This window comes from Rhinolophus sinicus, chromosome 1 (assembly GCF_057876585.1).
Source record: "Rhinolophus sinicus isolate RSI-liver-muscle chromosome 1, RSI-T2T, whole genome shotgun sequence".
Lineage (NCBI taxonomy): Eukaryota > Metazoa > Chordata > Mammalia > Chiroptera > Rhinolophidae > Rhinolophus > Rhinolophus sinicus.
This window is the reverse complement of record NC_142501.1, coordinates 67,417,822-67,434,404: the sequence shown is the minus strand read 5'-3', so window position 1 is coordinate 67,434,404 and position 16,583 is coordinate 67,417,822. Positions and strand designations below refer to the sequence as shown.

General features: G+C 36.1%; 1 protein-coding gene across 1 annotated transcript; it reads right to left on the bottom strand.

The window, feature by feature from the left end:
* Nucleotides 1-3,873: 3,873 nt before the first annotated feature.
* On the bottom strand, nucleotides 3,874-8,504 carry LYZ (lysozyme). The gene is made up of 4 exons (XM_019748984.3): nucleotides 8,334-8,504; nucleotides 6,669-6,833; nucleotides 5,068-5,146; nucleotides 3,874-4,524 (listed from the first exon to the last, which is right to left on the bottom strand). The coding sequence occupies exons 1-4, from the start codon at nucleotides 8,467-8,469 to the stop codon at nucleotides 4,458-4,460; spliced, it is 447 nt and encodes a 148-aa protein (XP_019604543.1). The 5' UTR covers nucleotides 8,470-8,504; the 3' UTR covers nucleotides 3,874-4,457.
* Between the last annotated feature and the right edge of the window lie 8,079 nt (nucleotides 8,505-16,583).

Here is a 16,583-nt window from a genome sequence, read left to right as displayed (position 1 = left end):
CATTCAGAGGACAAAAAAGATCCATTGAAAATTTAAAATATGATAGCAGAAATGAAAAACTCAATAAAAAGATTGGACAATAATATCAAAGAAACTTCCCAGAAAGAGCAAAAGGCAGAGATGGAAAATAGGAAAGAAAAGATAAGAACATCTGTATTAATTTGCTAGGTCTGCCATAACAAAATACCATAAGCTGGATGGCTTAAACAACAGAAATTTATTTTTTCACAGTTGTGGAGGCTAGAAATCCAAGATCAAGGTGTTGTCAGGTTTGGTTTCTTATGAGGCCTCTCTCCTTGGCCTGCAGATGGTCGCCTTCTCGCTGCATTGTCACATGGCCTTTTCTCTGTGTGCGGGCATCCCTGGTGTCTCTTCTTTTTATAAGGACACAGTCCTATTGGATTAGGACCCCACCCTGATGACCTCAGTTACTCTAAATTACCTCTTTGAAGGCCCTGTCTTCAAATATATAGTTACATTGGGAATTAGGGCTTCAACAAATGAGTTTTACAGGGACAGATAACTACATCAGAGGACCAGCCTAGGAATTCCAGAGAGAACAAAAAAATGGAAGGAAGGAAATAATAAACGACACAAGAAAGTTTTCCAGTACTCAATGATACTAGTTTCCAAACTGAAAGAGCCTACCAAGCACCCAGAACAAAGTGGAAGACAGATCCACATCAAGGCACATCACTGTGAACTTTCAGAATATTGGAGGTAAAGAGAAGATCCCATATACGTCCAAGTTATAAAGACACCAAAATAAGAGTGACCTCAGATTGTTCAGTAGCAACATTGGAATATAGGGAGCAATGCAGTTTCCTAGATTGGGTTCCCTAGGCAGTCCTATTGCAATGGACCACCTTCAAAATTTTGAAGGAAAATTAATTCCAACTTAGTTTTCCATACCCAGCAAATTTCAACCAAGTGCGTGAATAGAATAAAACAATTTCTGACATGCTAAGTCTCAAAAAAAAAAAAAAAAAAAAGTACCTCTCTTGTACTCTTCTGCAGGAAGAATTTAGATATGTGATCCTCCAAAATGAGGGAATAAACCAAGAAGGAGGAAATTATGAAATGCAGGAAACACAATAAATATCAAATATGAAGAGAAGAGAATCCCAAGATGATGCTGAAAGAAAGAACCCAGGATGATAGCTATGTGTTAGGTATAGACAACAACCAGTCCCACTTAGAATTGGTCAGAAAACTTTGGGAATTACTGCTTTAGAAAGATGAAATTGACAAAATTCTAGCTGAATCTGAAGACTTGAGAGGAGATTTAAATATTGGACCTAGAGTTTGGGAGTTGAACGAATGAGTTTTGCAGGGACAGATAACTACATCAGAGGACCAGCCTAGGAATTTGAGGGAGAACAAAAAAATGACTGACACATACACAGAAAACTAAGCAAATTTAAGAGTCATGCCTTTATTACCCCTAGGGCAAATAAAATCTTGTATAAGAGAAGAAAGTAATTTTATTTATGCCTATGTAAAATACTGAGTATTGACTTAATGAAAAATAATATACATTGGAAATAAAATAATTACATTGGAAGAATGAGCTTTGGGGAAGGGTGCCGTGTGTTGGAGATGGGGAAGGAGGAAATAGAGCTTAATCCTTAACTTCCATAATGTGGAAGTCAATATAATAAAATGGAAAAATCAAGAAGGAGCAATAAAAGCATAATACTTAAAAGCATGGAAGTCAATATAAAAATATTAATATTAAGCTAAAAGAGTAGAAAGTGGTTGCATGTGAAGGGGGAGAAATACGGAGGTACAGCTTTCATAACAAACCTTGTAGAACTATTTACTCTGTAAATATTGAAAATTTATAAACTTGTTAAAATTTAAAATGATTTTAAAAGATAATTTGCATAATAGACATGCATTTACTTGAAAACCATGTCTATGAATGATAGCAGTCACTCTTGATTATAATTTTTAGTAATTCCTTTTAGCAGTTTCTAAGAAAATATTTTAAAAATGAATTTGCTAAATAGAAGTGCAAGAAATGTGCTCTTGGGCTTTGTTATAATTAGTGCCCCATGATGAGCTCAGTTATCATCTGGAGTATCACTCTACATTTCAAATAATATCCTGGAGTGAAACTAAGCAACATAGGAATTGAGTTTCATTTTTAAGTGATCAAATATTGATTTTGATTTTTATTCTGTCCCCAGAATAAGAGTAAAAACTTGGGGAACTTGGTTCTACTAAAGTAACACGGTAAGAAATAATATTTTATCAGAAACACTAAGCAAAATCTTCAACACACATTGCTTTCCCTCTTCAGCCAACTTTTGCTAATTTGTGTTCAGTTGGTCATCCTGTGTTGCTGGGCTATCCTGGTGCTTCTTGGATATATCCCGTCTCTGCATCTGAGCTGTCACTCTTCAAGTCTGTCTACCCTATCTTCACCCATTCTTCGTCACACCTCTAGATATCCTGATATGAAGAAACCTATAACCTTTCTGAATTTATTCGTACCAGAATGGTCCCAGAATTTTGAAGCCTAAGGCTGTGCCTATGTTAGGTCCTTATGCTGCCCTCTGATGGCTGGTCTATGCAATACATTCACAAAGACTTGACACTTGATCCTTGGATCCCAGCAGCTGTTGTACTGGAATTATGTGGGACGGATGAGTAAGAAAAATCTTAGAATGCTTAACATGGGAGAATATACTACAAAACCAGGAAAAGATTTATGAAGTTAACTGATATTTACTGAGCATGTATCATGTTGCAGGCACTGTTTCAGGTATTTGGGATATGAGCGAAAACAAGAGTGAAAATATTCTGCCCTCTTTCCTATCAGGACAGAGACCCAGTATGGCATGTAACATAGTAAAGAAGGTGCCCAGATGTGGAGGAAGGAGAAGCCCAGCGATGGGTGTTGGAGCCTAAGTGGAGATCCTCTATTCCGTGGTGTGGCAATGTTGGGAGATTGGTTACATAAAGGCAAATTAATGAAATACATTCCTGTACTAAGGATACACTTTCAGGCTACTAAGGACAATGAGAACCAGGTTTCTCACTATCAGAAAAGGGAGTTACCCATGAGAAAAAGGAGAAAACTTGACTGAACCCTAAGATGTGGGATTGGAATTGGAGGTTTTAATGTGAATTCAATATAGATCAATAGAGAGATAAACATACATATATCCTCTAGCTCTGTCCATTGATGGGGTCTGGGGACAGTGACACTCTAGTGCCCAGATCTTGTTTTTTAAGTACCATTATTCACTGAGAAATCAGGGCTCTTTGGAAAAATGGCGAATTCCAGGGCCGGAGCAGGAACAGAACAAGGTGAGCCTTAGAACATCTTGTGCCAGAAAATAAGAAAGTGCTGAAAGAATGATAGGGACATGTCAAAATGACCCAGAAGCTAGCTTGCAAGGGTTCTACTGGCCAAATCAGGGACAATGTGAACGTCAAAATAAATGATAGTAGTGGATTATAATTCATTATAATTTGAATAAAAGTAGGAAGCCATAATAAATAATAAATAAATAAAGATATAATACATACATCTATACATTGAAATTTTGATGAGGAATAGCTTCCAAGTACCTTAGCCCCCTCCCAAATACTTTACAGTGGAGGTGACTTGCAGATCTGACCTTAATCAAATGATCAGAGTGAACATCATCTGTCATAGCATATTTCAGAAATGCATGCCACCTAAGAGGATGCAATGAGAAGAACACAGCATCACCTTGGTGGTATTCCTGCTGAAGATGCATAACCTAATCTAATCAAGAGCATCAGAAACACCTTTGGACATTTTACAACGTAACTAATCTGTGCTCTTCAAAAGTGTTAAAGTCATAAAGGTAAAAAAAAAAAAAAGACAATGAAATGTATGCTTCTGAATTAGATCTTTTTATTATGAAGAGCTCATGGGGAGAATTGATGAAATTGAGTGACAGCTGATGATTCGGCAGAAGGAATGTATCAATGAGAGCTTCCTGATTTGGATGATGTTTTGAGATTATTTAGGAATTATGCACTGACTGATTCAGGGTCACTGGACACCATGTTGACAATTTGCTCTTAAACTATTCCAAAAAAAATAAAAGGACTCTTTACTATACTTGCAGATTTGGGGAAAGATTGAGATTACTTCAACTGTCTTTAAAAAGTGGGGGAAAGTCTCCTTCTGGAAGTTACATTTCAGCAAGAGACAAAAAATAAGTAAAATATGTAGTCTCTAAAATGATTATAGGCTTGAGTCCTGGGGCACTCCCACAGTTAAAAATAATAGCAGAGAAAGAGCCAGCTAAGGACTGAAAAGAAGTATTTAGCGTCTTAGAAGAGAGACCATATTTTGCTCCTACTTCTGTAAAAACATTATTTGTGTGAAAGAACAGTAGTGTGAACTTTCACTCAACTACTACTCTTACTATGAAAAAGAGACAAAATGAGCAGAAGAGGAAAAATTCCAGTTACACTCCGCAACCCTGAATGTACTGAGTGAGATCTTGGTTTTGACAATGATTTCTCCATGCCACCCTGTAGAAAAAGATGAATGAAATAGCGATTAGGTTAAAGCATATCTGTCTTCATTGTAATAGACATACTTCAAATCCTTTGGGAGAACAAAATGTTTTATCAATACATGAAGTACAGGGTATTGATAGATGCAAGTATTGCTATTAAGTGGAGATATGTACACCAAATATTTCACTTCTCCCCAAAGCCCTTGCTAAAGCATAGAATGCGGAACATAAATGTTGAGTCACATGCATCCCCCAACAGCAACTACAAAGTGCATTCTACATTTGCTTCATTCCAAAAATAATTCCAAGATATGACAAGGAAATGGTAGAGTGTGGAGAATCTTAAAACCTCTAGAAATCCCCTAAAGTTAACTGAGGAGTGAAAGAGAAAGACTCTGAATCAGTTAGATTGTTTCTCAGTGATACATTGTTTAGCCAAAGTCTAAAGCTGCAACTTTCAGTTCTCAGTAGCATACACTGGTCTTTGAGAATCTTCTTTCACTTCTCTCATAACAGGAGGGTAAAACAGCTTTCCCCTTTAATGCTTAAAACATACCATGCTCTGATGCCTTGTGGATCACTGACGACCCTCTTTGCGCATTTTACAGCTTCAGTGATGTCATCTCGCAGCAAAACTGAAAAAGAGGTGGTGAGGAATGAAAACAATTTTCACAGAAATTTCATTTTAAGATTAGGTTTAGCCAGTTTTATTCTCTTAGACTGAGAAAAGGACACTAAAATTACTTTCCATGAGTCTGTATATCTGTGAATGTTGGGGGAGATTTTTTTCTTTAATTCCATTCCATTTGGCATTAAATGAAGCATTTTTTTTTCATTTACTAAAGTTATTGGAAGCTCTGGAATTATTAACTAATGTGATAGAATATTCTCTTTGTATTATACTAGGCACTATTAAAAAAAAAAAAAGAGCAACCAGCATAGCCATTTTTAAATTAGCAATTCTACTACTAGAAAATTTCCCTAAAGAAATAATAAGAAATGCACCCAAAGATGTATGCATAAGGCATTTCATTGCAATTAACGAAAGAGGAAAATGGAAACAGCCTAAGTGCTTAACAGTAAGAGTTGAATCAATAAAATATCGAATATTTATACTATTCATCTTTTTAAAATAATGAATATTGGTATTTGTTAACATAGAAATAATTTTGTGTGAGAAGGAGCAAATTGTAAAGCCGCATAATAGTACAAATTCATTTTTGTTAAAACACACATTGCTTACATGTTTGCGTGTGGGTGCATGATACAGCTTTATATTCATATACATGGTATATAGAAGAATATGTACCAAAAGTTACCAGTGATCATAAATCTCTTGGTAGTAAGAATTTTTATTCAGTGACCACAGGTTATTATATAACACAAAATATTTTTAAATAAATTAACTGGCTACAAAAGAATATTCTAAGACTAATCTTCCCTATTAGGAATTTTAACATTTAACAATATCTTTTTTACAATATTTCTCCAATATTTTATTTACTAAAGATTACAAGGCTATTTCTATTTTTATGTGAGTTTAATAGAACATTTATTTCACCTCAATTGGACAAATCCATTAATTAACGTGTTAGATATGACAATGATTATATAGGAACTGTATTTTTTGGAGATGCAAACTAAATAGAAATGAAATGCCATAATGTTTCTAATTCACTATAAAATCATTCAGCAAAAAGAACATATACATATGTATACATAAAAGAAACAAATATGTTAACTGTTGACAGTATGGGGTGGGCATATGGCTGTTTAGTATACTGTCTCTAATTTTCTGTATAGTTAGAACATTTTATAACAAAAAGTAAAAACAATTTTAAAAAAGACCATATAACCAAATTATCCCTAAACAAGAACAATGTCACATTGTTCTTGACAAAACCACTTACAATAAATTAATAGGTCATTCCAGAACTTTTGTGTATTAGAAAACAGCAACCTTTTGTGATACCAGCTCCTTAATTTCTTACTTAGGAAATTACCAGGAAGATAATAAAGAGTTTCTAGAAGTTGAGATAGAGTTTTTCTAGGTCCCTGATGAACCCTGCAAGATTTTTTCATTTGTATTAAATCTCTATTCTTGTAAGTATAACCAGGCTGGTCCTGTGTCATCACTCAAAGGTTATTTTGTCTTACCATTGCAGGATATACCACAGGCGTTAACTGCTTTTGGGGTTTTGCCATCGTTACACCAGTAGCGGCTATTGATCTGAAATATCCCATAATCAGTGCTCTTGCTTCCAGGATTGTAGTTTGTAGCTTGTGTGTTATAACTGCTTTCCCATCGGGTCAAACACATCCCTGAAAAGAACTTATTTTTAGTAATAAATAGCAACACCACATGACTTATACTGCATACCATAATCAGTTCTATTTAGCCAATTCTATTTTACTAATGATTTACTTTATAAGTATAAAAATGTATTTTATTTGTAAAATATTTTAACACTTTCATGTTAAAGGGTTCTTAAGAAAATTCTTTGGTTAGCAAATCATTTGTAATACTAGTGAAGCAAGATAACATATTTTTAAAAATATTAAAATAGCTGTTTCTTCCATTGCTAACATCTCTCCCCCGCTCCTATCCCTCAGGCAAGATTCAGCCTAGAACAGAAAAATCCAGAGTTGTTGAGTGGATTTTGTAATTAATAATAGATACATATGCTGATGGAAAAAGGCTTTTTATTCGGAAAAATAAGGATTTTTTTGGAGAAAGACATTGTCTTATGAGACCTAAAGGTGAATTTGTGTATCAAATTAAAATCTGGAAAACAAGAGTTGCAGGAGAGGAAAGACTAATTCATCCATCCATTCATTCATGCATCCATCCAACCATTCACTGATTCATTCAAAAATAGTTATTTTGGGGGAAACGTTTGAATTTAATCTGGAAAATAGTGATTACGCTCACAAATATGGACTAAAATATAAGGTAACTTTTACACAGGGCACATCATGGATTGTGTGGAAGAAAATGAAAACAGTTAATCAACTAGAGTGAGGAAGAATAATAAAATGTCATTTCATGCTGCATTTCAGGGATCCCTACATAAACAGTGATTGAGGAGAAATAGGTTCCTACTGCCCCTGTATTGAGATTTCAACATAATTAAAAAAGGGGGGGGGGGCGGCCGGTTAGATCAGTTGGTTAGAGTGTGATGCTCTTAACAGCAAGGTTGCCGGTTTGATCCCCACATGGGCCATTGTGAGCTGCGCCCTCCACAACTAGATTGAAACAACTACTTGACTTGGAGCTGATGGGTGCTGGAAAAGCATACTTAAGATACATAGAAGTTTAAACAAACAAACAAGCAAACAAACAAACAAACCTCTGCTATTAAAAACCCCATGTCATGCAGGGGAATTTAAAAAGAGAAAAATACTGCATTACTCTAGGCTCTCAGAACCCAAGTTCCAAATGGGAAATGGCTGGAGTCAAGTACCAAAGACTTGACATAGATATCCCAGGTGCTCAAATGTATTAGTCAACCTACATGTGCCACTGAGTCTGAGGCAACTGGCAAATTCAGTGGCACTAGAAGACTACGATGGGTCCTGGTTTCTTTAGCATGGAATAGAATTTGCTATGCCATGCCCCCATTCCTTCATCTGGTCTGATTCTAAAGGACCTAGTTGATGTTTTTAACCATTTTAAGTATATAAACTCTTGATTACATAAATAAATGAATAAATAAAGAAGTCCATTCACTCAGAGCCCCTTTCTTCCTCTTATTCGTCCTCTGTTAGTACATGTTCCACACCTGGCTGACTATTTGGAAGTAGGAAGAAGAGCTAACTTACAGTTTGCCAGGCTGATTCCCTTGAAGCCATCCATTCCAAATCTCTTCAGAGTTCTGGCTAACTCACATCTTTCAAAGACCTTGCCCTGGACGGTGACAGATAGGAGGACAAGCCCCAGAATAAGGAGAGACTTCATGTTGAATGGGATGTCAGACCACTTGGCTGACCAGGGTGGGCTGGCCCCAGTATTTAAACCCTTTCAACTTCCTTCTTTTCCTAGTGGTTTAAAGGCTCCACCCTTCGAGATATGTGGAAAACAGGAACTGTTTCTTGGCCCACTTTTCAAAAGACTTTTTAAAAGACTTTTAAAGGTCTTTTTATGTATGACAAGTGATTCTGATGTCCCAAGAATTAACCCATAAGAAAATGATGAAATGACATTGTTTAACTGTCTGGCTCAGGCAGAAGTGGAATTAGCACTGTTTCCAAACAGGAACTTTCTCCTGTTTTATTATGAATTTGAGCAACTATAAACAACAAAAAAAATCAAATGAACACTTTATAGAACTGAAAACGAGCTCTGATCTTTGATTAACGTTCATTTTCATTCACTTGTTTTGTGTGCATTCACTATGTTGTCTTCACCTTTTTCACTTAAAATTATTTTATATACACTTTCCATGAAAGAACATGACACAGTGCCTGTCATTTTAATAGGCATATAGCACTTTATAATCAAACCTACAGAAGAGTAGCAGAATGTGCCACCCAAAAATATGCCCCTTTGCCATAAGGATAATTTTGAACTGAAGGCAATTAAGGAGAAGCAGATCCACGAAAAGCTCTCTGCCTCATTTGTCTGAAAGCAGAACATAAATTTGTACAGAATTAATCACCTACAATCCTATATACCTATCAGCCCTGAGGGCACCAGGGGACTCTACATAACAAACTTTACTGACTCGCTGTTATCTTCCTTTTGTCCCCCATATATTTAGATTCCCACCGTTTGCTGTCCTTGGAAGCCTAGAACTCTTTTTTTCTGTCTTGTCATTCCTCTAAAAATGTACTTTTCTTGGTTAAGATGCGATGGAAACCCAAATTCTAGCCATCTCTTCGAGTTACTCTTCCCTGCATTTCTCCCAAGTATATATGAGATGTACATTTTAATAAATGTGTTTGTTCTTCTCTTGTTCATCTGTCTTTTCTTACAGATCGCTAGAAGAAAACCTAAAAGAGTACAAGAAAAATATTTTTTTCGTCCTGTACAGTTTCTGGCAGTGAGGATGGGCTAGAACACTTCACTGTCCCAGAGACTGCAGTTGAGGTGTGGGATAACTGACAACATATCAGCAGAAGGTAAGAATTCTTACCATGTCTCCCAGATCTGACTATAGTACCCAGTCAAGAGAGGAGAATAAAAATTTCTCCTTGTCCCTTCCAGATTTAAAATGGCAGGAGAAAAACAGTTGTAAAAATGGATATTGAATCATGACTCGTAAATTTGGTTTTGGGTAGGCACAGGTTATTGATTCTGAGCCTCGCAGAAATAGTCATGTTTTCCTTTGTCACTGTCTTTTGTGTCATTTATCATAAAGATGAAAATCATAAGATGAGAATCTCCGTTTGTCTTATTTTATGTACCACTTGGCTTTGTAACCAGTGAGAATATTCTCTCTGGTTTCTGCCACTTAAGGGAGGGTGGGTAACACGGGTTGTCAGGCTTGCATCAAGCACTAGCCAGCTGGCTAGGAGTCTAAGACATGTAGTGACACGCAGCATCCTGCTTATCCAACTGTGCCAGCTTTCAGAGGAGTTTGTCTTAATAAGGAGTCCAAATATATAAGGAGCCTTTGTCCTCTGTACCTTCGTTGCCTTGTTTGTGCTGGAAAAATCCCTATCCCAATATCACCTTACTGGCAACACAGAATAATGGGTCTATGACTTAAGGTGTTTCACTTTGTGGGAACTAGAAGTTTCTTTACCTGTGACAATGAAGGTCTGCTTTCTTAGGCTCTCTTTGGAGTGGCTCTACATCTTGAGAAGGCTGCATCTTTTGCATGCTCTTTGGGACAGCTCTTGTGTCCGTGGTTAAGCCATAAAAAAGGCTTATTGGTTTGGAGTCGCAGTGGAAATAGGTACATCTTTGACGATCTGGACAATTAAGAATACATCTTATTAGGAGAATACAAGATATTATTAGGAGAGCTCTCATTCTAAACGAATGTCCTATTGGTATCTATGGGAAGATCAGATTAAAGAAAGAAAAGAAAGAAGGAAAAGCAAAAGAAAAGAAGGAAGGAAGGAAGGAAGGAAGGAAGGAAGGAAGGAAGGAAGGAAGGAAGGAAGGAAGGAAGGGAGAAAAGAGAAATAGATACAGAAGAATGCCTTGGCTGTTGTGAAAAAACAAAACAACACTTCCTTAACAAGATTTGTAGGTGAAGATAAGGCTTAAAACAAATGTAAAAAACTGCAAATAGTACTGGAGCAGGTGTGAAACTTACGTAAATACTGATAGCTAGGAAATAACTTTGACAAAGGCCTCAAAAACCGTACAGAAAGGCTTGATGTATTGTCCCTTTCTCTGTAAGTAGACTCCACAAGGTACAGGACTTTCTATATTTTGAGCCCCACTGGAAAAAAAAAAAATCGTTGGACATATACCTTTAAAGAAAAGCAAAACTTAAATAGTTATTACCTTAGATTTCTGATAATAGGCAAATATTCCCCTGAGTTCCTTCTTAGATAAAAACCTACTTCCTTTCTCAGTCCCTTGGAAATATTAATCTTACCACGGTTTTGAAATGTAAGCATCCAAGGAGATAACTGTTGGCTAAAGCAACCCCTGAGACTGAGGGTGGTGGGGGAAGAAAAAGGTTTTTAAAAACAAACGGCTGCTTTTTCCATATACTCCCTTGACCAAAATTTAGTCCACAGCCTCCATAAGATTACCTATTAAAGACAAAAATTTTCCACGTCTTCACAAATATTGGTAGAAAGCTTTAGTCATCTGAGTGTGTCACCTTAACTTGTGTCATCTGCCAGTAACACCTTTAGGTCCAACTATCCTTTTATAAGCTAGTGGGTTTTGTATAATTGTACCTGTATTATCGTGGCTAACTTGTAAAATGAAAGTTATAAGGACTCTGTTTGCATCTCTCTGTATTTTTATGCATGTCTATGTATGTACATTATGCATATGTGATGTTTTTCTCCCTCCAGATGGTATTTCTAAAAACTAACTTATCAAAGAGCTCTACTTAATTGGCTTAAAGAAAATATAATCACTTATATAAATGTAAGCTAGTTAAATAAGCTTATGTTATCTCTACTAGGTATTTGAGATGATAAGAACTGTAAATTCAACCTAAGAACAAAATGTGGAATAAAAATGATTTGCTTAATGTATGTCAACGTGGCAGAAAAAAAGCCATATGTTTAACTCTTTAAGCTCTTTGTTTCTGTAATTTTTGCACTTGTCTGGTGTGTCAAAAAGAAAAAATACTTGAAATGATGGTTAATTTTTAATGTCTCATGAAATTTTCGTGGCAATTCAAGCACAATTGTTACGAATGTGAATTTAATGGATGTAAGTGGGATAAAAGTTTATAAATGAGATTTGCAACAATTATTATGTTTTATAAACTATATCTGTTTAAAAATAGTTTCCAAAATATTTTTGTAACTTTAAACTTAAATGATGAACATTCATTGAATACCTAAATTATTTCCAAGTAGGAGAAAATACTGAAAAATTAATTGCTGAACATGGGCTTATGTTTATCTACTTTTGGCTTTCTATTAAAGAGAAACTAAAGATATTTGAGTCTGTTATTAACATGTTCTTTTTCCACATTAAAAGATTTTACTATGAAGAGGTGTATGTCTCTAGAAAGTACATATTCATAAATTTGCTAGTCTATTATACAATGTTAGTATATGGCAGAAGTTCACAATTGCTTACTTCTTAGCTATCATTGGAAATTAAGGTTACTAAAAGTTAAGAATTCTCACCCATATACAAAGGTTTGACAATTAAGTTCGCGAACTTGTTGCAATGATGTTGCTAACCTTTTTTTTTATATCAGAGGGATTAGTCATTATGAATTTGTAACAACTGGACAAACAGTCAACCAAGTTTACTATTTGGAAGTGCTGAAAAGGCTGCGTGAAAAAGTTAGCCGACCTGAACTTTTCACCAACAATTTATGGCTCTTGCATCATGACAATGCACCAGCTCACATGGCACTGTCTGTGAGGGAGTTTTTAGCCAGTAAACAAATAAGTCTATTGGAACACCCTCCCTACTCACCTGATCTGGCCCCCAATGACTTCTTTCTTTACCCAAAGATAAAGGAAATATTGAAAGGAAGACATTTTGATGGCATTCAGGACACCAAGGGTAATACAACAACAGCTCTGATGGCCATTACAGAAAGAGTTCCAAAATTGCTTTCAATGGTGGACTAGGCGCTGGCATCAGTGTGTAGCTTCCCAAGGGGAGTGCTTCGAAGGTGACCGTAGTGATATTCAGCAATGAGGTATATAGCACTTTTTCTAGGATGACTTTGCAAACTTAATTCTCCTACCTAGTATGTAAAGGATACTACTAGAAATAATAAGGGTAAAGGAAAAAACTATATGCCAAGTGTACAAGGAAAGTGCGTTCTCAGTCATGAAAGGTATGAAGTGTGAGATGCATTTTTGTTAAAAAAAAAAAAAAAGGAGAGTAATTTTGCCCTAATTTAGAGGTTGTGTTAGACCAGAAAAAAAGAGGATAAATGACAAAACCTAAACAGGTATAGAAAGTTAGGAAAAAAGAGAGAAATAAGATGGAGGTAGAGAAATAGGGAGGGATTCTTATCTTGTGTGGTCAAACTGGTGAAAATTGAATTAATTTATTATAAGAGTTTATAAAATAAGATTTTATTTTTAAGGAGGGCTTAGCTCACAGTGACCCATGTGGGGATCGAACTGGCAACCTTGGTGTTATTAGCACCACGCTCTAACCAACTGAGCTAACTGGTCCCTCCTAAAATAAGCTTTAATAGCAATAGTGTGCCTATGCAAAACTAGAATTTAAGTTTCTCAGTTAAAAGGACAAAGTTTTCTTGGATTATTGTAAAAGATTTATTTATTTATTTATTTATTTATTTATTTATTTATTTATTGCCTGTTAAGTAACTTGCTTGGGAAACAAGGATTCTGTCTTATCAGGATGTGTTCTTTATCAGGTCTGTGATTACTTAACAGAACCAATCTCAATATTCAAAGAGATAAGATTTTTCCCTCAGGTGTGTTACTTCCTGTATTTGCCTTTGAAATCTTTTATTATCACTTTGGTTAAATAGGTAACTAAGCATTGTTTCATAGTAACCTGTGATCCCGTTTAATCAGTGTTCAAAGCTTTTGACAGTTTTTTACAACTTTCCCAAATCAAATTTTAAATAAAATCTTTTTGACCTTAAACTGACTTCGAGGTTTCCAAACTGGCCTCTGGAAAAATCTCAAAGATTTGTTCTCTGTTGTTACAGAGAAATGTTAAACTAATCAGGTTTATTTGATATGTTAAATTACATGGGAAAACATTGTCAAATGAAAGTGATATTTAACAGTTCCTTGGGTTATATTTGTATGGGTCTATGCTATGAATATGTGTTCCAGAAATTGTATAAAATTTTTAGACATCAGACATACCCTGGTATAGTGTCCTGGTATAATCAGACATGTCCTGGTATAAGATATCTGTCATAATTCCAGATGTCTTGTAATGCTATATGTCAGGGCGGCCGGTTAGCTCAGTTGTTTAGAACGCAGTGCTCTTAACAACAAGGTTGCCAGTTCCATCCCCACATGGGCCACTATGAGCTGCGCCCTCCACAACTAGATTGAAACAACAACTTGACTTGGAGCTGATGGGTCCTGGAAAAACACATTAGAAAAAAAAATGCTGTATGTCATAGAAATCACCAATTTTATTTTGTCAATTGCATTTAAATGAACTTCATCAGACCTTTAGCCCCACCATTTGTCTTTTATTAACCAAAGATAGTTTTTATTTTACTCTGATTCTTCTGTGAAAACATTTGAAACTGTTCACCCTAAATCAAGCAGAACAAGAATTAAAGTTGTTTATAGCTTTAATGTTTTTTAAACATTTTTCAATTACAGTTGACAGTCAATATTTGGTTAGTTTCAGGTGTAAAGCATAGTGGTTAGACATTTATACAAGTTACGAAGTGATTCCCCTGATAGTTCTAGTATCCACCTGGCAACACACTGTTTATAACTTTTTAATGACTTTTTTTTTTAATACATTACTGGAATGTTTAGAAAAACAAAAGATCTTTTCCTTTCCTACAGTGTTCAAACACATATTTCCAACTGTGTGCTATCTTTAAAAATGGTTTCTCAGGAGGTTGTGCACATTTTAAAAATCTATGCTGGCAGAATTGAAAAGGAATTGTGCTTTTGTATCGGTTTATGAAGACAGATTCTGAGCCACACAAAATGTCATCATTTTGTAGTTATCCTTATTTTTCATCAATTGCAGTCTGTTTCCGCTGTCTACTAAGATTATTCACTAGTTTGACTCTCAGTGACTACTTGGTTCTTATGATTTATTAAAAAATCAAGACTAATTCCCTTTTCCAGGCTGGGCCTAACTTTAATTGTTTAATAATAAATAGTGAGACAGATTATCAGGACTCAAAGAGAGAGAAAAACCAGTTAAAAGAAGTAATCTTTGGTTCTCTTTATGTTCTTCCCAAGTCAATGCTAAGGCACATCTACTTACTACGCATGCTAGTTTCAGCCTTCCACTGATGAGATTCATTTATCTTTTCATACCTCTTAACAGTTATGGATTTATGCTTTGTTTGGTGGAATAAGGAAGTATTTGCTTGTCATCCAGAACCAAACTGATAGCATGATATTATGTGACCACTTCAAAGGGAAGAGGTGTTTTGATTCCCTTAGTTATTTCCCCCGGAGCAGAAGTTATGCACAATGATAACATCCGATTATATTCCTATGACATCATTGGGGGTAGGTTTCATGAGTAAGTTATTTAAAAATGAAATAGCAAGCAAGCATAATTTTGGGGCAGAGATTTCTTTCTCCAGAAATTTTATACTGCGTCTTTTATTTGATGCAATATATGCCTTTTATTTTTTTGGAAAAAGTATTTATACATCCCAGGTTATTTTGTTGGACTATAATGGATCATAGTCACAATTTATTCTTCCTATGATAGACAAAAAAATAATTAACAGGGTGTGTTGGAGGCTCCAGGCGTAGAATAAAGAATTTGACCAAAGATCTCTCAGACTTTTGACTATTTCCCCAAACTAAAACCATCTTTTTTTAAGAAGATTTTCCAGGGTTTAAGATATTCTAAAGAATATGCTAGGGGCGGACGGGTGGCTCAGTTGGTTAGAGCACGAGCCCTGGGCAACAAGGCTGCCTGTTTGATTCTCACATGGGTCAGTGAGCTGCGCCCTCTGCAACTAGAATGTAGTCAATGAGCTGCCACCCAGCTCCTGGGTGGCCAGATGCCTCAGTTGGTTGGAGCGCGTCCTCTCAACCACAAGGTTGCCGGGTTCGACTCCTCAACTCCCATAAGAGATGGTGGGCTCCACCCCTTGCAACTACCAAAGGCAACTGGACCTGGAGCTGAGCTGCGCCCTCCACAACTAAGACTGAAAGGACAACAACTTGACTTGGAAAAGTCCTGGAAGTACACACTGTTCCCCAATAAAGTCCTGTTCCCCTTTCCCAATAAAATCTTAAAAAAAAAAAAAAAAAAGAATATGCTATAGGACCTGTGTTAAGAGTGGTGGGGTAGACACATTGGCTTATCTTTGCTTCCTTCCCAAATCCCGATACAATGTTAACAAAACAAATTTTAAAGGATATAAACCAGCAAGGGGAAAGCAAAAGAAGACGAGATAATAATAGATGAGCAATGTCGAAATATTATAATACGGGTAGGGAGTGGGTGAGTGGTAACTTAGCATAATGAAGGGAGCTGACAAGTAAGTGCCTCCAGACGGGAAAATCAGCAAGAAGCAAGCTGCTTCTTGCCCTAGAACCTGGAAGAGACTAGGTAACTCTGAAGGCAGGACTGCATAGCAGCGCTATAGACAGGAAGACTGGTTGGAAGTCTCTCAAACTCCCACATCTTCTCCCCCAGGCCAGGAAATCAGATCACTACCCCTTCCCATTCCCAGAAGAATGGAAGGATTCTCTTTGGGAGGATAAGCCAGAGAAACTGTGGACTTGGGACTCAAGGCAGAGCTGAGGGCAAAG